At 38.5% G+C, this 27,106-nt stretch overlaps 2 protein-coding genes and 1 long non-coding RNA gene across 4 annotated transcripts in view; 2 read left to right on the forward strand and 1 right to left on the reverse strand.

Annotated features, from left to right (window-relative positions):
* LOC119559820 (heparan-sulfate 6-O-sulfotransferase 2) overlaps window positions 1-27,106 on the reverse strand; it is a 90,919-nt gene that overhangs the window by 18,203 nt on the left and 45,610 nt on the right. The gene's annotated exons all lie outside the window — the stretch shown is intronic.
* LOC119559823 lies at window positions 3,727-4,317 on the forward strand. The gene is made up of 2 exons (XM_037872914.1): window positions 3,727-3,832; window positions 3,900-4,317. The coding sequence occupies exons 1-2, from the start codon at window positions 3,774-3,776 to the stop codon at window positions 4,090-4,092; spliced, it is 252 nt and encodes an 83-aa protein (XP_037728842.1). The 5' UTR covers window positions 3,727-3,773; the 3' UTR covers window positions 4,093-4,317.
* Window positions 16,010-17,303, forward strand: LOC119559824. Of its 2 annotated transcripts, XR_005220969.1 has the most exons (4): window positions 16,011-16,118; window positions 16,171-16,384; window positions 16,437-16,691; window positions 16,773-17,303. It is a non-coding gene; the product is annotated as an uncharacterized LOC119559824 (long non-coding RNA). The 2 variants fall into 2 exon arrangements; XR_005220968.1 differs by having other exon boundaries at window positions 16,010-16,384.

Genomic DNA, 27,106 nt, shown 5'->3' on the forward strand with positions numbered 1-27,106 from the left:
GACTACAAAAAACATTTTAATTACCTTTTTTTTTCCTGCAACATAAAACAGTGACTTTATTTCGCAAAAAAAATAGGAAACAAAAGAAAAAACATGTTGAAGCTCCTAACCAGTAAACATTTTTTCACGCTCATAAACTCGGGGGAAAATTGTTTGGGTTTCCGTGGGCGTGGGTGGGTGTGTGACATAATGGAGGTGACTGGCTGGCAGGCTGGAAATGGAAAATGGGAAATGGGAAAAGCGAGGGCCAGGAGGAGCCGGCAGTATCCGTGGGTTCCTTGGCTCCTTGGCCGCACTGTCACGGTCATAAAAATGTGCAAAGTATTTTGTATGGCTCTACCTTCACCCACACACTGGCACAGCTAATAATAAGCGAGGGCATGGAAATGGTTTTAATGCATAGGGCAGCAAGAAAAAAAGAGAAGAAAAATGCTCATGGAAACAATTTTCTTGTTAAGTGGACTTTTGGACTTTACATTTTACTTGCTGGCGCTGCTGTTCGTTACGGGGCAACAGTTTCACATTTGCTTTTATTGTACTCAAGTTGGCGCGTAAATTTAAATGGAAGACCATTTTTTTCGCCCCTACATTTACTGTCGGGCGGTTGCATGCTAAGCATTTCAGCGGACCTTGGCCATTTTTCATGTATAGTATTTCCGGTGATGCCGGGTCGGGATTTACATAGGTAATGCCCGGGCATCAAAGGTCTGAGGCTGACAGATAAGGTAAGCTGTCTGTCTGTGGTTTGTCAGTGGAATTTAAATATTAAATTGGAACAGGATAAATGAAAGGAATTCATTTAAGGCAAATAGGATCAACGGAACCGAACAAGCAAAAAAAATTCTCCGCACGTAACATATAGCTTTGACATTCATGCGACCGCAACCTGTAATCAAATTGTGTTTCTCTTTTTTAATTGACTAATAATATTATTTAATTTTTTTCGCCGCTTTTCTGTCGCCAACATGCTGTGCGAAAAAGTGCTTTTCCAATGAAATTACTCATACGCCCAGTGTACAGCATTTAATGCGGATATTTCAAATTGGAACATTTACTGCGCGTTCTGGCGCTGTCATCTTTTTCCCACAATTTTCTCATGCCATTTGTTTTGGCAGAACATGAAAAATGGTCAAATGTTTTCCTATAATGCGATTTCCTTAACGTTTTCTTTTATGTGATTCTGTTTATGTGTGTGTCGCCTGAAAAATGCTGATTGAAATGTCGAAAAAAAGGAAAACATCAGATTTGTCCTTTTTTCTTTTTTCATCACCATTTTTTCCTTTTGTTTGTATGCTTTTATTTTATTTCTGTTTCTGGTCCGCTTTGTTTCGTGTTTTCAGCTGATTTGATTTGGCTTTCGGCCATTGTGCTGGCCAACTCGGTTTTTGTTGGTAAACGTTCGCACTTTAATCAAAAAGGAAAAGAATGCCCTGGCTAATCTGCTAAGCGTTTTGTGCCCCTTGGGGATTTGTTTTCCTTTGTTGTTATTATTGCCGAGACTTCAGGCGAAGCACTTAACGTATTACCCATATGCCAGGATAGTGTTTCCCAAGAATGACCCCTGCCGGGTCCTCATAACCGGACACCAAAATGTAACTTAATTGGGATTTTGTTTGTAATTGAAACTGAAAACTAAACTACACATTGTCTGGCCATCAGCTGCACACAGTGTCCAATTATAATTTAATTAAATTGGAAGCACTTTATATGCAACTATTTTCGGCAGTTTGCCGGCCCAACACATTCCATACCGTCTGGCATCTCAAAACTCCACGCCGGAGTCATGTCAGTGGTGGGTCTGGACTCCGGACTCTGGACTACGGATTCCGGTCTCTGGTCTCCGGCACACATGCCGGGCACGTTTGCCCGCTTTTGAATATGTGTGCACTCGCTGCGAAATTCTCTCAGATCTCCGGGGTTGCTGCACTCGGAGAATACCGTCTATATTGAATACAAGTTACTCTACCAGAAAGTCGCTTTAATACTAGAAATACCATTCATGATAGCTTTGTAAATTATGAACCTTTTGATATATAAAATCTTATTCAGATTGTTTTAAAAAATTAAGCAAAATGTTATTGACATTATTTAATTTAAATAATATTAGGTTATGTTGTTTTTCATGAAATATAAATTCATAGATATTTCCCACACATAATTGCTAACAATAGTAATTCAATTTGTTCCTTTTATGATAAGCACCTTGAATTTGTTAGCATACCAAATATTTTTTATAATATGTAAAATAGTCTCCAATTCTAAAGAAAAAGCTTCAAATCTTGTTTGTTCTTTTAAAAAGACAGCTTTTTGTGTTTAGTAAGTTTTTAAATAATAATAATAATAAATCATTTGCTGTATAAATACATCCCTTTATCAATAAATCATATATCATTGCTAGATATTTTAATTTCCAAGACATCTATCATAAATATGCAAATATATTGCGATGGAGCATGGATAACTATTTTATTTGTTATAGCATTGCAATTTTGATCATTCCAAATTTGAGATATTCTTGTATTCTGCGTGCGTAGTGGCCTGCTAATTTAATTTTATTCTGTATCATATCTTTTTCATTGTATTTTAGAAACTTGTATGTAAACATATTATTTGTTATAGCATTGCAATTTAGATCATTCCGAATTCCAGATAATCCTTTATTCTGCGTGCATAGTTGCCTGTTGCCTGTGGTTGGGCGGCTCCAAAATGTGAAACAATATGCCACAACAATGAAGCGAGTCGTGCAGCAACTCGTGCAACGAGGCGTATGAGTGTTGACTGCCGCACGAGGAGGAGATAAAATGTGGGTGGGTGGAGTTGAGCTGTTCGCTTGGCTTATTTTGCCATTGCATGCAAGGCCGCACCAAATCATGACGAATGACAGACAACAACCCATTGTCCCAGAAAGAAACTATCTTCTTCTGACCCCTTTAAAACTAAACCAAGAGCAACAAAATATGCACCTTGAATGGAAAAGGAAAACTTTACTGGCCAAATAATAAACTGCAGAGGAAACACTACTATCTCACTTGACTTTCCTTATGGACAGCGATACCTTTGGGGGCGTGACTGTCGGGCGAAAGATAAATATTCACATATTTGCTTGCACAAAAATTTGCAAAACGTGCCTGCCATTGTCTACGATTGCATTTGATGTTATTGTTAGGTCTCTTGTTGGTTTTGGCTCAATTGTTTGCCCATTCATACACCACACACAGATAAACTATACCCTATAGACGATGTCTTTTCCTGGCCATTATTTGACTTGCTCCCATTTTTCCCTTTGTTTGTTTATTTACCCAATTCCGGACAAGAAAGTGGGAAGACATCGCCCTTTTGTAGCTCATAATGTGTTTTTTCGTAGTGTTTATATAATAAATTTTACGTTCTTGGCCGGCAAAAAGGGTAGAGACAAAAAAATGTGACTAAATGCGACTTAAAAATACCCTGTAAGCTGGATATAGGTATGGAAAAAACATAGAGAAAAACTAAAAATCACACTGGTTTTTTTGCTGGCTTTAGTTTATCCTTCACTTTTGGCCAAAACATGCTGGCAGCCCGAAGGTAAGCTCTAATTCATTTCTATTTCGTTTTGGCTTGGCATTGCATGCAACTTTCGGTTTTTTTTCGTAGCTGCCATTCCGACTTCACACTACCTTATCGCACACCCAACAGCAAAAACTCAGGCGATAACCTCGAGTGGCTCGTAAATAATAGCTGGTGGAAAGCACAAATAACTCCCATTCGCAATCAGTCAGCCCAACACCTACGACATGAACTCGGCTACAATAATAATTGCCATTATCCTGCTCCTGCCAGCCAGCCAGCAAAGGTAACCCTTTATCCTATTCAATATAAATAGATTCTCACCTTAATAAATTTAATTACATTGCCTGAAGCTCGGAGGGTTTGGAACGCAAGGTGCTGTCGTACAATCCCACCTATGAATTTTGGTTTTTCATGCCAACTGGCAGGCCCGACCATGTTTCTAAGAACGTCGAGGATGCTTACTGGGCTGCCAGGACAAAAGGAGGAGTTTGCTATACAAACGTTTGGTTCTACTGCAAAACTGGCATCAAAATAGAGGAGTAAATTGCTTAAGAGGAGAAAAAATACCATGACAATGGGGATTTCTCACACTCAACGGACCTTGAAAAAGAAAAATTAATTAATCATCTGTGTAAAGTATACTTTAGTATACCTTAAAGTAACAGCAATCTTTATCAGGCACGTAAAGTCTTAAGTTGTAAAAATATACGTCACATGTGTTATCTTGATTACCTAGAGAGGTATACCTAATGCGTCAGAAAATAACAACTTAATTTTGTTTGTATCAAGACACAATAACAATTACTTTTCAGTACAATTTTTAACTAAGATGATATTATATCTTTCGTAAATAGAACATTAAGAAACGGTTGTAAAGATTGTTCAAAATATTCTTGTCTTATAAATAAATCAGTATTTTAGTTTATATATATAAAATAGTACATGACATCAATTAGAAAGAATAATACATGAAAAGGTGCTGAAATGGCAATAAGCTAAACGACATATTATCTTTTTGAAATCGAAAACAATTTAAACTAATTACGTTTTTGTTAGAGTGCTGATACCTAAACAAAGAAAAACAGTAGTTTTAGAAATTATCTCTAACCTGTGGTTATAAATTGTACAATAGTTCGTAATCTTTTCGTAATTGAAGTAATAATTTAGTTTTTAATCGCAACAGAAACGTGTGTAGAGAATTTTATAACATATTTTGCAAGATAGATAAACGCAGTTACGTTTTGCTTAGACTTACTTTATAAAAAACCTGAAGCGACAGTTTATTTTAGTTTATTATACAGTTTTTCTTACTTCCACCAAGTAATTTTTAACGCATTCTTATCTCAGTTTCCGCAATTTCACTCACTTTCTTTTCTTTTTATATGTACAATCTGGAGTCATGTTAAAGCATCCTGGAGAGGAAAATTGAAGTTGCAGTTGGAATTATTATTATTATGTTTACTTTGGCCAATGCTTGGACCAGAACACACAAAATCAGCAGAAGCAGACATTTTATTGCATCGCCGTGGGGCTGAGACTGAAATATAGTCCTTCTGGAACGAGGGAACAGTGATTCTGTATTTGTATATTTGCGAGTTTCCCAGGACTCAGTGTGCATTTGTTTTTTTAGCCCTGCTTTTTTGTTGCATCACGCAGAGGAAATGAAATATGAAATAATTTATGAATCAAGGCGATTGCTGGAGCCCAAGGAAGCCGCATCAAAGCAATAGCATTGTGCAGTCAAATTTATGATAAATAACCAGGCTATATGAAATGCAAAACTACGAGTGTATATTATATGTTGCAGGAAGTCAGAAGTGGAAGCGAGTTTGATTGCTCATCCTTTTGGATTGTTTGGTTTTCCAGAGAGACGACGACTGACTAGCGGAAACTTTTGCAACAGCAGAATGAAGTGCGTGGAAAATGAGTCATTTGTTGTAGTTGCAGTTGCCTTTCGCACAAAGAGCCAAGTCAAAAGTGAAGACAAGTTTCCGACAATCCCCGAAATCCAGCCAAGAGTTGGGCCAAACAAAACAAAACTGAGAAGTCGGCGAGGAGTCTCAGAAATTTTGAGACTTGAGCATGCTGTTGCTTGTTATGTTTAAATGCATCACTTGTCTCAGTGGATATTAAGCGTGAGTTGGGCGGATTTGAAAGACTTATTTAGATCCCAAAAAGTATGCAACCATTTCCGAAATCACGCATACGCCAAGTAAGCCAAAGCTATTTTGCTGCAGCTAAGTAGCACTGACATACCATTATTTAATAATTATAATTAAATTCAAAAATTAAACCCTATTATAAGCGAATTACATTGGTTTGCCATTTTTTAATACCTATATTAATAAACTGGGGTTGGGGCTTCATCATCATTGGAAAAGTTTTCCCACAAAACTTGTCATTTAAACTGCGTGGAATTTTCCACAAACCTGTCGCAAAGTTTTTGCAGCCCACCAGAACAAGGAAAAAAAACGAAAAAAATTAAAACTTATTCCAAACTAATCAAATTGTCATTCTGGCTTAAACAAACTTTGGTTCCACAGGGAAAACTAACTGCCAACCAAATGTCTGCAAATCAAAACATATTTTATCAGCAAAAATCGAATATTTCTTGGGGCCATTCATACTAAAACAAAGTGCCAAATAATCTCTGTTTTTACTTTCTTTTTGTTTGCACATATTGCAGGCAAATTGATATCGTTGCCATGTGCCGTACGGTTGAAATATTTTGCCGGCCAACGTTTTCAATTTATTTCGACAGCTTTTTTTTGGTGAACGAAATGACTTTCCGCATATTAAAACAGTTCGTTTAAATGTATTTTACCAGCAATCAATAGCTCTCCCTGTGTGGCCAAAGTGATTTTGTGTTTTTCATTTCAATTCTGACCACATATCATAGACCTTCATTTGCCTAAGCTTCGTCGCAGACATTTGCTGATTGTATTTGATATTGGCTTTGCTTTAAATGCATGAGAAAGCTGGTGAGGAAGCGGTATTTTATGTCCGTTTTCTGTTTAGACAACTTGCCTCATAAATATTTATGAGTATTATGATGCAAAAATGCTGCAACATAATCAAAATGCTGGGCGGAGAAGGAAAAGCAAAACGAAGGAAGGAAAAAATACCAGGAAAAATACAACCAAGAAGCAAAGCTCAGTGCAATCAAATCAGCCGTGATGGGTTGGGAAAACCGCCGGGGGTCCATCCCTGCCATCCGCATCCGCATTCGCGCCAGGAGTGTGAAAATTATACACCGCCGACAATAAAAGACAGCCAGCATCCACTCCACAGCATCCGCAGCACCGAGTGCCATGTCATAAAAGCTTCCATGTCTCGCATTTCCTTCTTGGCGCTATCGAACAGGAGCAGTGAGCACAGGTAACCAGGAGCAGGATGAGGATGAGGAGCAGGTCGGTGGTTACCCACCTCCCAGCTGGTCATCTTCAATGTGACAAATATGCAAAATACACAAAAAAAAATGGCGATGAGCTGGGGGATTGCTTGAGCATTGATGCAGTGAAATTGGATTTTTGAATAACAATTTCTAGGAAATCAGTAAGTGAAATTCAAACCATTCCAGTTTCAATTCTATGTAGCCAAGGATTCTTTAGTAAGAACAAGCAATATTGTTTTTAAGTGAGACTGCTTGCTGTAGATACAAAGTTTAAAATAAACCGATCTTCAAAGGCTTTAAGTAATTAAACCAAATAAAAGATTGTAAAATATACAGAATTTCACAAAAATTCCCTATTTACTGTTACTCTTTTATTAGGAATATGAATATCATTTTATTATTTCTCTTTTATTTCACTTAATACCATCAATTAAAAACTCATTCGCACACACTGCAGAATAGTTGCGTTCAATTTATTTTAATATTAAAGACACTCTCGAACCACAAAAACTGCGCAAACCGAAATTAAAATTTTATCTCTGGCGAAAATAAATCTCCCAACAATGCATTCCGTCTCCGCACCTTTATTTTCAATTGCCAACCATAAAGTTCGTCCCATAAATAGCCGCAAAATGTTGGACAGTCCCCATATATAGTACGAATGTGTGTTGTGTGCGGGCACAGAAAGATGGTCCTCACGGATATTTATTCCATTACCGGGGAAGTGACTTTTGTTTTCTGTTGCCGCCATTGCCCCTGTCGCCCTGTCCACAATGAGCTATTGCCCTGTGTCCTCCTGCAAACTGGGGGCATGTGGCTCCTTTTCAGGACTCCTTGGTGCTCCTGGTACCTCCAACGTCCACTGTCCACGGTTACCATTCGTTTTGTGGACGGAAATTTACGATTTACACGTATGCCAAATGCAATGGCAACTGCAAATGGGAATTGGGGGCGCCTGTCGCTGCTTTTCGGCGATAATGGTTTCCAGGATGCGACTGTTTTCCCTGTTCTTGTATTGTTGTTTCTGGGGGGAGGGGGCTGGTAAAAAGATGCAATCGATGGCAAATAGCGTGGAATGCTGTGAGGAGCCTTAAGCTTTAAGTGCACCCCACACGCCGACGTGCCGAGAGCCGGAACAATTATTGCCAGGGCTGACAACAATAAGGCAGATGAGATGGCATTGAAATTCAATTTCATTGTTGTGCAGAAAGTGGTAGGACCCATTCCCCATTCTCCAGTCTTCAGGCTGCTTCTCACTGCTGTTTACACAATCAGCAGTGTTTGCATGGCCAATGCATTTCCCTTGTTCGCCTCTCGAAAGGATGAAGCCAGCGTTGTTGGGGGTAACCCCCTGCCTTGGCTGCAGATTTTTGATTTATCGCAACGCACGTTGCAGCAGAATTCAAATCGGGCATGTTGCTGCTGTTTCATGTAAATTTCTACTCTGTTTTCCTAGTTTTTTCCCTCTTCTGAGACAAGCAAAACAGCTACAAATTCGGTGCTGCTCTGCAGAAGGACGTATACAAGCAATTAGAAGGGGGTAGGGAATAGTGCTCAATTTAAAACCAAAGTGAGGGAATTCATCCAGGAAATTAGTGAAGCTTAAGTTCTTCGGCAAGGGGTAAACGATAGACAAACAAATTAGAAAACATTTTTGAATGCATCTTCAGGTTTGAATTTCAGATTTTGGCCAAATAATGTACTGAGTGTGGTTCGATTTCTCAATGTCATGTTAGCTAGAACAGTTAGTTATCTGTCAGAGAAAGTTAACATCAGCTTAAATTGTTCTAGAGCTAGAACGTTGGGTAAGCGATAGACAAATTAGAAAACATATTCGAACACTTCTTCATTTTTGAATTTTAGATTTTTAAAAGAATAATATACTGACTGTGGGCAGATTTTTCATTGTCTTGTCAAGGTTATAGTTAGTTACCTGACAGAAGAAGTTAACTTGAGCTTAATTTGTTCAGAAAGACCAATTCGTTTTCTTAGTATCAATTTATTTTTATTAACCATGTGGGCCGGTTTCTCAATGTCATGATAAGGCTCTAGTTAATTATCTGTTAGACGAAGTTAACTTGAGCTTAAATTGTTTGAATTTATTGAAAGATTAAGTCATTTTCTTAATCCTATCGGCTAATGTTAATTTCATTACATGACATATATTTGCAATGTCTGTTATCAGACGATTCAATGACAATTACTTATAAATTTAACAAGATCTTTGCCACTTGTGAAAAGATATGAGTCAGAGTCAGATAAGCTCTAACTTAACATTCGTTCCTAGCATTTTGCATTTCGCTCGGGCCTCCAATTAACTCAAAAACCATAAACATGAATGCAAATAGGATGAAATGCAAATATCGAATTAATTCACTAAGCAATAGTTAGGAAGAGAAAACCGCAGGATGTGTCAGAAATGGTCGGAGCCGCCCAAGTCTTTGGGGTTTGTGCTTTGATTTTCTGTGTGCCTGACTTTCATTTTCCCCACTGGGGGAACCAATACCTGGTTGTCATTAACAAACCGAAAGGTCTATTTACCATTTAGGTTCAAAATGGCCAGCAATATGTGGGCTGGTAAGAGGAAAGCAGAGATATGGCAAGTGCAAAAGTAGACAGAGAAACGGGAGAGAAGAGCAAACACAACACACTCAGGACCACCAGGAAGATATGCAAATTTTTCCAGCTTTTGTCTACTTGTCTGGGGATATGTTTAGCTCTCTGGCCTCCTTGCAGCTATGTGTGTGTACGTTGTGGGTCCAACTTTTTCCCCCAAAAGCTGTTTCTTGGTTTTTGGCTGATGCCATCAGGTGGACCCTTGGCTGGTGGCTCGTTTGCTGATGCGTATCATGATTGCGGCACTTGTAAACAACCATCGTAGGGGAGCACAGTGGGCCACTGGGGCCACTGTGACAGCTGATGGACCGCAGAATCAATATGCATTTGAATATGCTGCCGTCGAGAAAGAAGGACCTCCTGGCTGTTGCCGTGAAGACCGCCGACAGACAACACACACAACTTTTCACGCACGTGACCCCACGTCTCAGTTCTCGACATTTATTTCGCCCCTGTGCCACGGCAGGGAAGTCCACATTTGGGAGCCATTTTGAATAAGAAAGTAAACGATATATATTCGTGGCAAGGAAGGGTATGGCAGGTAACCCGGTTGACTGAACCTTGCACTCATTTGGTAAAGGTAATTATTTATATTCCTGTTTAAAGTGGGTTTTGTGGATTAAACACATTGATAAAATATTTTTTAATTTTGTTTATAAACTTTTTTATGAAGAAATATTTCTGGTGTGTTGGCCAGCTTAAGGTCGGGGAAACATTAGAAATATTGTTATCTTTGCAAAACTAATTTTTTGCAATTACTATTTTTTCCCAATCACTTCAAATAAGTGTCTGAAAGTATGCTTTAATATTAAATAACAAATATATTAGTTTAATTTTAGGCATCTTTATAAGCGATTTAAAAACGTCCGTCAATATACAGTGGATTTTTCAAGTGCTTTTAAATCAGTGGTCGGCACACACATACCATCACAGTTTGCCTTGCATTAGTGTAAGTGTAAAAAACACGAAGTTGGCGCGCAGCGCTCTGACGCCTGACGTTTCTCTGTTTTGCACTGAAATTCTCTGCCGCAGAAGCAAAAAAACACGCCGAAGCTGAGAAAAAAAAGACCCGAAGACTCATGCCGAAGTCATACGAACATCTACGTTATACGTGAGCGAGCAGAGGATGGGCAGAACACTTTCCTATGCTCACTAGATAGGCCGCTGCCGACCACTGTTTTAAATTAATAGCCTTAAATCAATGTACAAATGTTTGAATTTTAAATATAAAACAGTATTTTAAAATATTTTTATTATTTATTATATATTTTTATTATATAAAAAAAAAGACGGAAAGAATATCCATATGTCGATGCTAGCTCCTTTTTCCCACTGTTTCACACGTGTGGTTGAGTGAACAGGACGACGGCCAACAGCATTTGCATAAGAAGTGACTGATGGCAGTCCGATGGGAGACAGGTGGGAGAATATATATCAAAGGCAAACTTAATTATACAAGCTGCTGGCGAAAAACAAGGGAAGCGGGACGCGCTGGAAAAAAGAAATCCCAATACTGCACGAGCAGCATCAGCAAATCCCAAATCCAATAAATAAGAACAGACGGGGGAAATGCTCTGCCAGGAGACAGCATGTGTGAAGAAGCCAATGAAAAGTCATAATAATAAGCCCGGGGAATACCAGACAAGAGCAACAAATTAATGGAAACCCAGGGGCACAATGTCTGTGCCACATATCAAAATGCTTTTGGCATCCTGCTGAGGGCTTAGACATTGGTGTGAATAAATGTAATTAAAATGCGATGCTTTTTTTGTGAACGGAATGTGAGTGTTGGGTGAACGAAAATGTTGACACCTATATGTCGGGGCAGATGATTAATTAACAAAGACAAAGGATGACTTTGGTTAACATTAAATAAGAGGAATTACACTCTGTCTTTTGAGGTATCCGAAAATCATTAGTGTATTGACTTCGATTACACAGACACAATTTAGTATCTCGTAATTAAGAACAGCTTCATTAGTACGGAAATTGTACAATGATTGCTTATGTAAATACATCGAGTTAGATGTAATTAGGAAATCTCACTTGTTTGAGTTTATGTAAGGGAAATATATTGCTAATGACCATGTGACACTTCCTTAAAAGTCGATTTAATTATTAAATTTATTTTAGAAATGCATGGCAGCCCTTACATAATTTCATGTTTAGATTCACAAAATGTTCTTGTAGGTGACTGGAATTTTTAAAATTAGTTTAGTCAGTTATTTAAAAATAAAGCTTTAATGGTCGTAAAAAGTCTGAAAACCTTATAAAAACAGGTCTAAAAATATAGATATGTCATATTTGAAATGAATCCAGCCAGTTAGTTACAATTTTAACCAGTGTCATATGGTCATAACTATTTGAAGACAACCGTTTTTCCCATCAACTTGGGTAAGTAATCTTTCCTCTAAGAAAATTTCAAGCAACCAAAGAAATCTACCCTCAGCCACAGACAATATTAAGCGCTGAGATTTATATTAAAGCGAGTTAGCCTCACCGAACAAATTGCTTTGGCACTAAGCGACGAACGAAACTAATTAAAACCCTAAACTTTACCTGGCTCCCCATGACTAAGGGCCAACTATTCTTATAGAAAATCGCTGCCATGCCAACCGACGAACGACAACGGCCCAACTTTCCCTTGATGGGTGGGCATGGCCAATTTGAAGGCAAGTTTCTCATACAAAAGTTCTGCCTGCAATAATGCCAAAAACAAATGGGAAATGGGAAACAGAAACCGAAACCAGAACCGAAACCAAAAACCAGTGCGAAACTATGTAAAGTTTTTAATCATGATGCCTGCCGTAGGCGAGCGGGAAATTCAAAATCAAAATCAAGCGGGCTGCAGTGAAAAAAAACAAAACTCGCGACAAGCCAATTAAAATTTACCACAAGTCGGCTTGGCATACACGGCGTATGCGTAACATCGCCGCACGCCCGCAAAACGGAAAAAGCGATTTGGTCAAAGACCATTTTGGGTTTATTAAAATTTCATTTACCACAGAGACTGGCGTGGCCAAAAAGTTTGTTCTGCACATTTTCTCTCCATTTTGGCAAGGTTTTTTTTATTTTTTCTAGGCTTTGAGTATTGATTTTCCGTCTACTCTGCTCAGCTGTTCGCATAAGTTTAGTTTTTCGGGGCTATTTTTTTAGTATTTGGCGTTGGAAAACTTTTGGCCAAACTAAAGGTGCTTCAAATTTCCCCGTTAAGTCCTCGAAAAAAGTTTTGTGCGCTTTTGAATATCAGCGCCTGCGGTTGAATGAAGCCTTTGCCCAAACATATATACTTTCGAAATTCCAGCAACAATAAATGAGTTGAGATTGGAGGAGAAATATACCGAAAATTCAAATTCTGTCAGATGCAGCCCCTCATCACCCCTCATTACACCCCCATGAAAAGGGTAGTGAAAGTTGCACAACTACAAAAGCAAGGCAAATTTATGAAGGAGAAAGAACGGAAAAATGGTTTGCCCATTGTTCAAAACTTGAATTGCAAAATCTGAATTGCATTATATATAGACTTAAAATGGTTGAAGGGTCTCAACTCTCAAGGAAATTAATAAATATGATAATAAAATGAGCAAGTACTCCGAGGAAATGAAAGAAAAGCCAAGCTAGTTGGGAGAAACTTTGCAGTTCGCCCAAAAGGTAAACGAAAATGATTAAACTTCCTTTTTTCGTAGCAGACGAAGCGGAAAATGCCAAGGGTTATTAAAATTTTTGGTTTTAAATAAAACAAAAAATCTCTCTGGGTCGGTATAAAACTTTAATTTAATTTGAAAGCTCAATGAAGTTGAAACAAATTCCTTTGGTGATCAATATTGAATTAGTTTTGTGCGTAATCTGCCTTTTTTTGCTTGAGCAACGTGTAATTTTCCATATGCCATTGAGCATTTCTGGTGGTCAGGGAAATTCAATTAAATGACATTTCTTTATAGCCCTTCAAAAATCCTGTTCGAATTGTCAAAGGGCCTTTTTTGCTGGGCAGCCAAAACAGTCGAGTGTGTGGAAAAGCGCAACAACAAGTAACAAAAACAGAGTCATATCAAATAATGCACATTTCCGCTTCCGCTGCAAAAATGTCGAACGTCGAAAGTTGAATGGCGAAGACAGCAAGGACATGCCTCAATATTGGCTCTGCTCGCTTTTCGCAACCGGCAAGTGTTTCAAAATAAACAACTTCAGTGTAAATTGCCTCGGGCAGCGGCTTTTGACTTGACTATATATGATGATACTACCATCATCGCTGCGCTCTGCCATTTTCTTCATCAAGACAAACAGTTGTTGGCTGCTTGGAAGACATTAAGAAATCAACTTTAGACGCCAACGCGCCTTTTGTTATGGCTACAGCTACAGTATGTGTGTTTTGGCACTTTGTTTGCTGTTTTAGTCCTTTGTCCTTGGCTTGCTTACCATCCTCTTGGCCCATCCTGGGTTATTGTAAATTTCCCCGACGAAAAGGACGACGAAAATCTACAACATAAACATAAAGTTATTATATAAATATGAAGTTACCAAACGGCAAAAAGTGGCGTGGGCGGAACAGCTAAACGGGGTGGCAAAACTTTTCCGCCTCGAAGGAAACTTTCTTTCCCTTTTTGCTGGTTAGGGTTTGGTTCCGGAATTTTTTCTTCCTTTCCCGATTCTGTGGGTTCTTGGTTTCTTCGGTTTGGGTCCTGTCAGGCCATGATGCAGAGGCTTTTGAATTATGCGGCAGATTAAGTCCCAAGTGCATGCCTTCTGAGTTTATTTAGCCCCCGCAAAAACCAAAGAAATCTCTCGGCCAAATGATGAATGGCTACGAAATTTTTGAATTGTGTTGAAAGGTTCATTAGGGCCAACATAACGATGGCAAATAAATCTCTTAGGGTTTACTTAAAGGCTTATTTCGTTGTATATACTTTAACAACCAGCTTAATTCAAAAATCAATTTAACTCTTTGATCATTCTTTAAACCTCGTTGATGTATATCCTTTTTTATCGACTGAAATTGAACAACAATTCAGTTATTTTTTATATCCACAGGACTTGTGGGAAAATCCGGTTTTTTCTCCTTTAACAAAACGCTACAAAGTATTCAATTTAAACAAACCAATTTGACAATGCAGGAAAGAGGCAGACAGTAATACCAGCAGCAACACCAGAAACAAAAGCCTCGCCGACGCAGAACAGATATATCTGGATGTAAATGTATGTGCACTATATAGTTTCGGATAAAATCCATGCATATGCGATTGCGGACAGGGAATGCTGGGGGGGTGGTGGGTTGAGTGGGTGATGGGCGGTAAACGCGACCGCAGAATAAACAAGAACAGAAGCTGCAACAAAAATGCCGACAGTGCGAGACAAAAGCGGGGCAGGCTAAAGCCATTACTCATACGTCATGTGGCACCGGGCAAAAGGGAATTTACTCGCCCAAATACAAAATTCATAAAAAGCAACTAAAGCGCCGGGGTGCAAAAACAACAGGCAGTGCACTGTGTTTGGGGGATTGGGAAGTGGATCAGAGTAGGAGGAATCCCTACCATTCTCCCCGGTGGGATTTCGGTATCGTGCAGTATTCGGTTTCCCTTTTGGCTTGGCATTATATCTATTCCCCAATTACAGTCGTTGCCAGGACAACTTCTTGATTTTCGCACCCTTTTTACCGCTCCGAAAATGTTTTGGGGCTCTGCTCTGCGTCTATGTTGCGTTTAACCACAAATTAAATTATCTGACAATTTACAACTGCGTGCAGCACAAAACCATGTCACACAGAGCTCTCCCCCGGGAGTGGATAACTCACCCACAAATTATACCCTTCAATTCCACACGCTTAGGTTAAAAGAGAACTTGTGGCAAAACATTTTTGTAAGCACTGGGAATCGAAGCACAAACATGGACTTGTTTACCCAGAGCATCGAGTTGGAAGCATACCTGCAAAGAAAAATAAAAGAGATAAACCTTAATATATGGTTGCCAAATAAACCTACAGCAAATAAATAAATCTCAATATTGAAATTGATGAAATGAAAACCAATCGTAATTGATTATTTTATGTTATTCAAAAATATATCTTATTTATTTATTAAAGACTATAGAATAGTTTACAAAACAAAAACTAACATAGGCGGTGTAGAGCTATATAAATTTCATATGAAAATGCCTTAATTTTACTGTTTTACAACGTATAGTAAAAACAAATAGGTTTAACAGTTTTTTTTTTTAACATAAAAAATATAACATTTATGAGACTTTAAACATTATCAGCAAATATTGTGAGCTTGTGTATCGCAAATGCACAAACAAATCTTAAACTGTAAGTTTGTAGAATGCTTGTATCTATAATTTATCTGAATTACTAGCCAAACGAAATAACAAAATAAATTAATAAATACAAGACACTCTGATTAGGTCTCCTTTCTAACCGACCAACAATAAGTGATCAATCAAAACCCCACATCCAGACACCACATATGTCAACCAATTCCCAAAAAAAAACCAAAATTCAGCAAATTTATCTGTGAACATGATTTTAGGCATTTGCAGCACGTAGCTGACAACCGAAATCAGGAGAGTAAATAAATAAAATATTTATATACGTAGGGATATACGGAGCCCCTCCACAGCCCACAGAATCAAACGCCAGCCGGAATTGACTAGGACGTTTCCTAAATGATTTCTTCCTGGTTATGTCAACAGGGATTCGCCGGCCTCCCTAATTGCCAAGTATTCATCACACGTGCGTCCATGCGAGTAAACGTGACAGATGCCTGGCCATTTATGTACAAGGAGTTTAATCGAAAAGCAGGGGAAATAAGGAGAAACCTTGCTGGGTTTTTGGTAAGAGACTCGCTTTAAAGAATCCCACCAATAAGATTATAATTCTCTTTAGACGGGCCACCAATCGTAATGCTTTTTCCTTGCTCAATCTTTGGGGAAAGACCAAGGACAAGGAGGTGAAATGAAATAAAAACGGGTGGCTAGCATAGTGGAAAGATTTTAGCCCAGTTGCTTGCCAGAAAAGTAGAAACGGAGCTCCAGGAGAAGATTGCTCCTGCTAGCATTTAGATAACTTGGCAAGTATCTCGACTCAAACGTTGAATTATGGGCAAGAACTTGGGCTTGGGATCCGGTTCCTAGGATATCTGTGCGTTTGCAAATGCATTTAATATTTTATAGGTAACACATAGCTAAGACCCTTTCTCACAATATATATCCCAAAAAGTAGGCAATATATTTGCCATTATCCGATGAGCAGCTGGGTCAAAATGCATTCATTTATAGATGTCAGGGAAAAATCGACAGAGCTTGGGATAATCCCCCTCGAGGAGACTCAGACTCTGACTCCGCCGTCCACTCCACGACCTATTTGATTCCGGGTAAGCGGCTTATCCGGAAAACAGCAAATGGGATGATGTACGACCAAGTGGAGCTCATAAACTTTGCGGGCGTCGCTGCAAATCCATTTGCAACCTTGTTTACGCTGCGTATGGGTAACAAATCAACGGAGCGACTAGCACGGCGCACTACTCGGTATTACAGAGTGCAACCGCAAGCAAAATGCCTGATTGGCAACATAAATCAGAGAGGACAGGCACTGCCGCAGCCGCAGCCACAACACCTGCCCCGCCCCCTTTTCGTTACGCCCCAATCCGCCTGACAGCCCGACAGTTGCAATGCCCGCAAAATAGTATCCCAAAAAAACCCCCGAAAAACAACAAGAAAGGCGAGCGGGCATCATATACCAAAGCATGAAATACCCTCCCTGCTACATGATATAGTGATGTGGTTTGTGTCAACCCTAAAAGAAACATGTAGGAAATAAAGTTTTGTCAAAAAACAACCGCCCTTAGCAGCGAATTTTATTTTGATAGAAATAGAACCCTAAAAACGAAGAAGATACACATAAATCGAATATATTATTTACTATCAGTTATGTTTTAATTTTTACTATCCAGAAAATTTTAAAGGTTTGCACTGTGGGAAAGTTTTGACAATATTGTTATATCATCTGAACCTTTAAATTAATAGGATAATTATTCAAAAAGTTGTATCTAAGAAAAATACTTGTAAACCAGTTAAATATAAACTTTTGTGCATATGGAATTCTAGTAAAATACTTGAAAGTGAAAAACGTAAAAGAAGGTAAGTCTTTTTTGCCTTTTTTTATTATCGTAAAATACTTGAAAGTGAAAAACGTAAAGGAATTGTAATCTTTCTTGGCAGAACTAAAGTTATTGAACTGACTGTCGATCTTTTACCTTATAAGCAATTAATATTTCTTAAATAATTTTAATTTATTAAAACTTTATGAAAAGGACACAATGCCAGGGCTTTGCAAGATCGCAAATGATGATGGTCCCATATGATACCTTTTGGCAGGGTATGACAGCTCTGTCCCACACACATGCCACCATCGACGTGGCAGAGTGGCAACATAATGAACGCAGCTTCGTGACGCGCTTTTTGGGCAAGTTGCAGCTGCAACCAGGTGACTACCCCGCCCCGCACCTCATTGCCCGTGCAATCCTGGCCAGCTTCATGGAGCACATCACGGAACGCCTGTGACACAAACGCTGAATGACTTCGTTAGCGCCACATGTACATACGTACACACAGAGAAAGCTGTCAAACTTATGCAAAACAGGGCAGAGGGACAGGTGAGCAGCCACTGACAAAGTGAGCAAGATATCCAGGGCCGGAGGCAGGTGAGTCTGCAATCCGTGCGAGTTCAATTGAGCAGCAAATTGTCATGGCAAATGTTCAAAAAAAAAAATATCTGTATGTATGGAAGAGTGTGACGGTGGGGGTTTGGTTTGCAAGCGACAAAATTGTTAGCACAAATAAATGGCAAGCTGCAGAAAGTCAAACTGCAACGTGAAAACGTTTCAAATTTATTGCGCCAACCTGCGCTATTTGCATTTACTCCAGTCCTCCAGTGGCCCCATTTTAAGGTTTATGGGGGAAAAACGGTTTGTGGTGGGAATTTTGGCAATGGAACTTGGTTTTCTCTAAGCTGCTTTTATTCTATTGATCACTCTTTTTTAAAGTTTTTTTTTCAGGAGGAGGTAGTTTGAAGTAATTTTTAAAGCTTCTCCTTTCGAAAATCTATCATATATATCCGACATTTTAGTTCATACTTTACCTCTTCCTTACTCTTAAAATTTTTGAGAAAACTATTTAATACTTTACGCTTTAAGCATTTCCTTAATTTTGTAGCTTGATAGCCGTGTAATTGTTTGTTTTCTCATATATTTCGGGGTTCTCTGAGTTCATTGTTCCTTTCCTAAGAATCCAAATTAAAAGGAGCTTAAAGAACTTCCCTTGTAACAGGTGAATGCCTTTTCACGTGAAACTGAGTATCCGAAGGACCTGATGGAGGGCAAGAAAAGCGCAAGAATACGACAACTGAGGCACGTGTATCCTTAATTCCGCATCGCCCCTTTTCGAACTCAACTGTTCGATTACCCAAACTTCGATTGGCGATTTTGTTCGCTTTTTGTGCTGCCGTTACACCTTTTTGCCGCATGCCGCACTGATTTGCATGCTGTTCGCTTTCCGCCGCTTGTTTTTCCGCCGATTTAGCAGGACTGCCCCCGAATTTCCCTGAAACTGGTTTCTAACGAATTTGCTCTGCTCCTTGCAAATTGAGTGAGCCTCGTTCTCGTCCCCTTAGCCAACCCAATTCAGTTTCTGAACTGCCGAAAGTATTTGCTTTAGTTTTAGCCCAAGTTTTATTTATTTATGTCCCTTGGCTGCAGCGTGTTTGCTGTAGGAAATTTTTGGTGTGTAAATTAAAATGCAACTCAAGTTGAATTCTGCTCCAATGTGGGTTAGGCAAAGTCTGGCCTCAACTGGAGCTGAAATGAAATGGAAATGAAAATGTTCCCATTGCTCATTGGTGGATGTGCCCAGTAGCGTAGTTCCCCAGTTGGTCATTGTGTAAGCACTTGTGCGGTTCAACAATTAAAACGAAGCGTTATCCCCCATTTCCCCCCGAGCCTCAGCTCAGATGGTCCTGTTCCTGGTTGTCGTGGGTTGTCGGTATTTACCCATGTGTACGTGTGAATCTGTACGAAATGTGAGCTTGTTGTTCTTTCTCCTCTGCTCTGGATATATTTTTTTTAGAATTTTTTCCATCTTTTTCACTTGTTATATATGTGAAAGTGCGGAGAAAAACAGAAGCGCAGCTGTGCGTCAACTACATTCCTGGCAGCCATCAGAGGCTAAGGGGAATTAGAAATATTGCAAGGAAAGGAGTCTCTCAATGTGCAATTTTTTTAATGCACTCGCAGAAGGAAAACAAGGCGAGGAAAATGTTCAATCACTGAAATTGATTGGATGGGTTCTAAGATTGTCACCTCGAGTGCTGATTTCCGCAGAGTATACAGCATCCTTCATCCCCATATAGAAATACTTTAAAATAATAACCAGAGGATATATAAAACAAATCATTATATAAAAAATCTTTTTACTTTTTAGAAACTCAAATGCTCAACTCCGTCCATTTACGTGCTTCAAACTTTCTCAATTTGAATTCTCCATATTTACTTTTCAGCCATTATCCACCCTGAATCCTCATATCAATTCAAAGTAAATATGCTTCAAAGAACTCATTGCCGAAGTAAAGCCATTTTGGGTTCAAGGGGATGTGGGTTATTCAATATGCTTGGGCAGGAAGGTTGGGTTTCGTACAAGGAGTCCAAGGAATACTATAAAATTTGCCTGATAATCCAATAAAGTCAACGAGAAGCATGGAGTGCCACTCGACTAACTGCTTCATTGATACGAACAAGCCGCAGACAGTGGCACAACCGCCCACCCACAAATACAGTGTGCACACTTGTGACAAAACCAGATGGAAGTTAAACCGCATTTATAAGTCGGCACAGACGGGCCACATAGTGTAATAATGCCTGCCGCTGAAGGAGTCTCCCAGTGTCTGTCCTGTTGACATTAGATTGTGTTTAAAGTGGTAAAGCACACACATAAGCATTAGGGTGGACCTCTCAGCTGGCTTATTTAAATATTTTGTTACATTTTCTTAAGATAATAATTCTTTTAATTGAAGCAATTGGTTTTCTTGATATTTTTACGTATTTGTAAAGAGTTTAAAAATATTTGTTTTACTTAAAAATACTAATAATTCTCTCAAGAACTCCAAACATCAACTTATCGCGCTTTTAAAATCATTTAAAAAGGTGTCTAAAAGGAGGCTGCATTTATTAATCGGTATGAATGTTTTTTTTTACCTTTAGACACATTCGAAAGTGTTTCTTGAAAGGCTTAAAATACTTGTAAAAGTTAATGGTTTACTACACAGAAAGAAATATTCATACCCATTGTTCTTGAATTGAGAAAACTCGTTCTTTATGTGCAAGCACATTTTGAGTTCAATGTTCTATATTTTAAAAGAATATGGGGAGAAGAGTCAAGTTAAATAGAGTTTATTTAACAAACTTTGTTATATGTAAGAGTAGTAAAAGCTTAGATAGTTTCAACTCGATTTAAGAAAATAAAAAACATTTTCAACTTAATAAATGTCGTTTTATTTTTAAGAACATTTTCGACTCAGAGTGCTCTCTGTAAACTTTTTAGCATTATAATAATCTTGCCATCAGTAAATATGCAACCTTTGACAACGTAATAAGGCACCATAAATATGACTCTTAAACTCACTTTCCACCCTGAACCATCCTAAGCACACGCATGTATTCATTTGAAGCCTTGGAAATTGTCAACTTACATATTTATGCAATGGCGGGATCACATGCCACATTGTCGCATACTTTGTGGCAGGGATGTGAGTGCGTGGAAGTTTGTGTTTGACAATCGTTTGCTTAGGTTCCTTAACCGGTTTTTGTTGTTGGGGGAAGCGGATGTCTAAATGACATTTACTCAATTTGCGCGCAATTGATTTTTCCTTTAGCCCTCGCAAAAAAACAAGGCGGGCAGGCAGAAAAAAAATAAAATAAATACGTGACTTTTAGGGATATCAAAAGTATAAAATGAGCAGCGGCAGCAAATAGGGGAAATAAAAAAGGCCAAAGTCGAACCACTTCGCCATTGAACCCCATTCAAGGAGCGCCTTTTTTATTAACTTCACACAATTTGCTCGTGCTCCTCGCTTTTTTCCTATCCGCAATATGTTGGCTGGCTGACTGACGTTAAGGGTCTTAGAAGTTGGGTGGCAACCGGAGCTGATTGTAGTCGATATAATCGCACATTATTGACACATTATTCTAGTGGCACTTGGCCCACACTTGACAGCCATGGCAACTCTTCGTTCTCTTTGATTTTATTTATATATACTTTTCACTGGCCTTTTCGTATTAATTCGCCTATATATTATTTAATATTTCATTTCAATATTTATAATGATTTATGGTTAATATTTGAGCAGACATATGTTGTACATACATTGGTCATCAATTATAATTATGCAAATTGGTATTTTTTTCCACAATAAAGGGAGTACAATAATTGAAAGAAGTTACGCATGACAGGCAGTTGATTCGATAATTTGATGCCTGTGGCAATGCGAATTGTATTGTTAACCCTATTAATTTCACTGCATCATTTATTTATATTTAATGCTTGCATGATTTCCGTCAGAAATAAAATTAAAAACAGGGTATTTTTAAAACGTATACTTAGCCATTTTTCACCTTTGCCATTAATTAAATGAATTGCAGTTTGTAGGTTGAGAATGTGTGACATGGCAATTAATGCGACGTAAATCAATTGGTACGTGTTAATTAATGTGACGTGTTTTGCATTTAAATAAATATCTCACAATTGTATTACAGCGAACAAAATACATTAACGAATGCTAGAAGTCTGCTGAACAACTGGCAGGAAGTCAGCAGACAAAAAAGGCCATAATTGAATTTTTATCTGCAGCAGCAAAACAAGGAATGAAAACATGGCACAAAAGCGCTAGAGAAATGATCGAAATTCGATTCAATGAACAAGAAAACTGAAAGGGGCCATGGGCATCATACATATATATCAGCCGAAAAGAAGGCAGCATAACTTCCAAAATTGTGTAGTTAAAGGCATCGTATGGGGGCACATGCAGATACAGATACAGATACTACCGATACGTGACCCACTTGGCAAGCTCTGCAGAGGAGATACAAAATTGATACTAGGAAGCACATCCACATCCGCATCCTCCTCCTCCGACTATTTATGCATGCAAAATAGCAATAAAGTATAAATGTTTCAAACACTTTTGCCCCAATGCGTAAATGGCAGGGCGAAACGAGTCCAAACCTAATGAAATTGGCAACGCTGTGACCTGACCTTTCAACCTTATTGATTTATGTAGCAGGGCAGCATCCATAATCTTATAAAAACACTGTACCCCAAGCAATAGTTATATTTTACACCAGCTAAACCCTCTACTCTCTTAACTCAATCTTAATTAAGTTTTAAATGTTGACCTGAAAGTAAACACCTTTCGGTCAACTTTTTATTAGCCACATCATCCGAGTAACGAGCTCTTAAGTTTTTTTTATGTAGAATATGCAAAACTTTACACTCCATTTGGCGCATTGGGGATAATTGAGTGAAGCGGTGGCGGATGGATGGCAGGAGTGTTTAACGAGCTCTCAATAATTTGACATCATTTTGCTGTAAGTAATCCTCCTGCTGGCTGCCACATGCCCCATTTAATTTGCAGGGAAAATATGAATATTTAAATTTTTATTGCCAGTGCTTCTAATTGCTTTTAGTTTAATTGCTGTAAGGATGCCTCTTTTTGGGACTTGTGTGCTGAGTGGTAAAGGATTTGAGAACAGTGCTCTGTGCGAGAGATTTTGAGAGGGGGTTCGTTTTAATGGAATTATGAGCTTAAGGGCAAAACCCGATTCTAAGTGGAAAATGTAAAATATTCTAGATCCTTGAAAGTTACAAAGTAATTTCTTTAGAGGCGTCGGTTGCGAAACTTAGTCAACGTTTAATGAACGATTAGCCCAAGGACTTGTTCATATTTCCCTATAATGCTCTTACTTAAGAAAGGAGTAGGGTACCTTTAATCTTCTGAGCACCGTTTCCATCGAAAACTTGTCTCTTTACCATCCTCTGCAGAGATCAAATGCCTTGCGAACCCATCTCAGTAAATCCCCAACTTATTTGTTATATTAAAACCTCTTTCAGAGTTTGGCTGCCTAAGCGTCTCCGCATAAATCAAGCCAAACATTAAATTATGCACACCAAACGGCAGACAAATCCTCCGGCAGGATCTGAGGACAAAGGAATAAAAGCCCAGCGAGAAAGGCGAAAGAGAAATATGAAATGTGCTACAATTATGTGTTTAATGCATAAATCAAAAACTCATTTAAAATGAAATCATGGCTTTCAGCAAATCGCAACAAAAAGTCATAGCAGCGAAGCGCCCTGAAAGCAATTATGTAGGAGGGTCGTGTGAGGGGAATATGTATGAAAAATTCAAAAAGCACGACACAACACAACGACGTGTGTATAAGATGTTTGTGAAAGGACATAAATTGAATGCCCGAAGAGTTTGGGGGAGAGCAGCTATTAAAAGTAATGCAGCACTCGCATACACATCGTAATTCAGGGGAGGCCCATGCATGACGTCAAAATACGAGCAGTGATGGCGAAAACGGGAAAAAAAGCAAATCATATGCAATAAAAACTGATCATAAATTATTCAAAGTGCATTTTTTGGGACGCTTAAATAAATTAATTGGTTTTTGGTTCAAATTGATAAAAGAGATTTAAGCACATTTAAAACAAATTTCTTTTTTGTGTTATTATTTCTGAAAATATTTACATATTACCTTTTAATTGTTAAAATTAAAAATTTTAAATGGTGCTTTTAAATATCAACAATACAAAAAAGGCTGAACAAATAATTTTAAATTAAAGTCAATTAATACAACCACATAAATCACTGTTGTTCTTAAACCCTAAAAGACATATTAGGTGTTTAAGAATAGGCAACAATTTATTTGAAGCTCAGACATACAAAGAGATTATAGTCTATATGTACTGCTTACTTTCAGGCACTTAAGACGACATTTAAATATTGTTTGTGTGGCACCTACCAATACAATAGTTATTATACATTACATTTTCCATTTATATAAATCCAAAAATTAAGAAATAGGGCCGTCTCGAAAGAGGCCAACTTGCCATCACTCGCAACAGGACTTGTCTGTTGTGCAGGACGAATTCGACTCTGTCAGCATGTCAACTGTCAGCTGCCACTGCTGCTACTCACACGTGAATGTCAGACACTTCAATGGCGCCTCCCCGGGAAAAGGGGCAGTTGCATTTTCCGACGCCATTGCTGCCCCTGCTGCTGCACTTGGAGCTGCAGGAAGTGAATGGAGCTCTCGTCAAGACAGGCAACTTCAGCCGGCCGTGGAGTGCAGTGGAGATGAGCAATAGACTTCGCTAAAACGGATATGATCCCATCAAACTGTCCAAGTTGTTTTAAACAAACAACGGAAATAGGCATAGAGAAATTCCCCTATATCTCATTTAATAATGACAACTATGCTGCCAAAACTGGCCATAATGCTTAAAGTGTCAAAACAAATAATTCTTATTGTTTTGTATCATTATAAATTCCCTTGATATGATTTTTGTTAAAATATGGTATGTATATATTGTATAACATATATTATGTTTATGCTATGAATTTCATGCATTCTCCAATGCATGAAATTATTATAACCCCTGTTTATACAACACAGACAAATTCATGAAATGATATTAGTAAAGCTTTCAAATTTTTCGAATTTAATATAGAGCTCTATAGAGTAGTAGGCTGTGCCTCAGCATTTCGTAAATTGGGACTGAATTCATAGTCAACTTTCGTGTATTATCGAATTCATGAAACGGTGTTTATGCACACACGAATTTTTTCATTTCATGAATTGATTTCATGAAATAGGCATAGCATAAACACAGTAATAGTTTTATTGTCGAGTTTGTTGGTCTTTTTTCAAATATGTATCTCATTGTTTTTAAGTATTATTAATTCTTTTTATATACTTCTCATTTGTTGTGAGAAAAACACACTGTATTTTCATTTTGATACCAATGTAAAATAAATATTAAAGAGAATGTACGTACTAGGTGACAGCGATAACCCAAATACGTCAACATAACTCAAAACCCAAAAACTACCTAATAAATTCTTGATGCCTGGAGATATCTCGACTTGACGGGTCGCCGACTCCTCCGAGACTATCTTTAGATAATGCTTTTGGTTCGCCACATGTCAAAGGGCCGTAGTGGGCAAACAATTGAGGCTCTGAAGAGTGCGGAGGAGTGTGTCAAGCCAAGTTAAGTGTCTCCTTTGGCCTCCTTTTGGTTTTTGGCCCATGTGCTCTCCAGTGAATGTGACAAGTAGTTGGCTTCATTTCAAAAAGCCATTCGGCCAAATGGTCCAAGCACCGCACAAAGTTGAGGAATTTTAAGTGGAGCAAGTCAAGTGTTCCTCCGCAAAAATGTTTCGACGTCAATTTGATATTAAACAAGTCAAAGCCAATGAGGACAAAGTGGAAATGTTCGAATTGCAATCGCAAAATGCACATGGTCAAACTCGCCATTTGTGCGATTCAATTGTTTTATGCACCAGCATCGAATGTCAGTTTGCTATTTCAAATAAATCCAATTTAAAAACACTTCGCAAATTCCCATGAGCTTAGATACTGTGTAAGTGCACTATACATTTGCACTATCGCATTTCATATGCATACATAAAGTTATTTGTTTACCGACGAGTGCACAATATCCATTCTAAGCCAATATTGTGCCGTTCAGCAATATTATTTCAATTCAAACACCCAACAGTGGGCAATGCAATTTCTCAATGACTCTCGGTATGTGTGTTTGCTTATTGTGTTTGGACACTTTTTAACACAAACCCATTGTGAGTTGACTACGCTCTTCGGAAAGTTTGAAAAATGCTACTCATATTGATGGCTCCATCATGTGTTTTACTACGGAAATGTGTGTTCTTTCATCCCCAAAAAAAACTCTTTTATCTGGCTGCCTAGAACTTTGCTAGATAATCGCTGGTAATATTTCATAACCATAAAATATCAATTGTTCGTCTACAGTTTTTGGCTTCCCGCGCATAAATTTAAATCTTTAACGACTGCGGGGTGCGACGAAAGCCGTAGGACTTTGCAGAAGTGACATCAGCACCAGAATTCATGCCAGACAGGCAGACAAGTGTATCGAGGACAAGTGACAGTTATAACGGCAGCCGTCGTTACAACGCCAGAAACAACCAGCCCTTCAGTACCTCATGGGGGGGGGGAATACTATGTATACTGTATGTGTGTCGAGAGGAAGGAACAGCTGCAGGGAAGCATATGCCCGACAATAAAAATGTACGCCTGATTGAAGTTTGGAAGATTGTGATTTTTCACTCGCTGGAGCATACACACAACCATTCGCATCCCCTGCGAAAAACAAAAAAAATAACGGGTGGTTATTTTGCGCTGAATTATTCATAAGGCAAAATCGTCTTAAAGTGTTTCTCGACCTACTGGGAAAAGCAGCGCTTGGTAT

This window comes from Drosophila subpulchrella, unplaced genomic scaffold (assembly GCF_014743375.2).
Source record: "Drosophila subpulchrella strain 33 F10 #4 breed RU33 unplaced genomic scaffold, RU_Dsub_v1.1 Primary Assembly Seq354, whole genome shotgun sequence".
Lineage (NCBI taxonomy): Eukaryota > Metazoa > Arthropoda > Insecta > Diptera > Drosophilidae > Drosophila > Drosophila subpulchrella.

Bases quoted from the DNA above. Each gene is read 5' to 3' on its own strand.
- LOC119559823 (XM_037872914.1), top strand. From the start codon at position 3,774: ATGAACTCGGCTACAATAATAATTGCCATTATCCTGCTCCTGCCAGCC. The intron at 3,833-3,899 runs GTAACCCTTTAT...CATTGCCTGAAG, and splicing joins CTGCCAGCCAGCCAGCAAAG to CTCGGAGGGTTTGGAACGCA.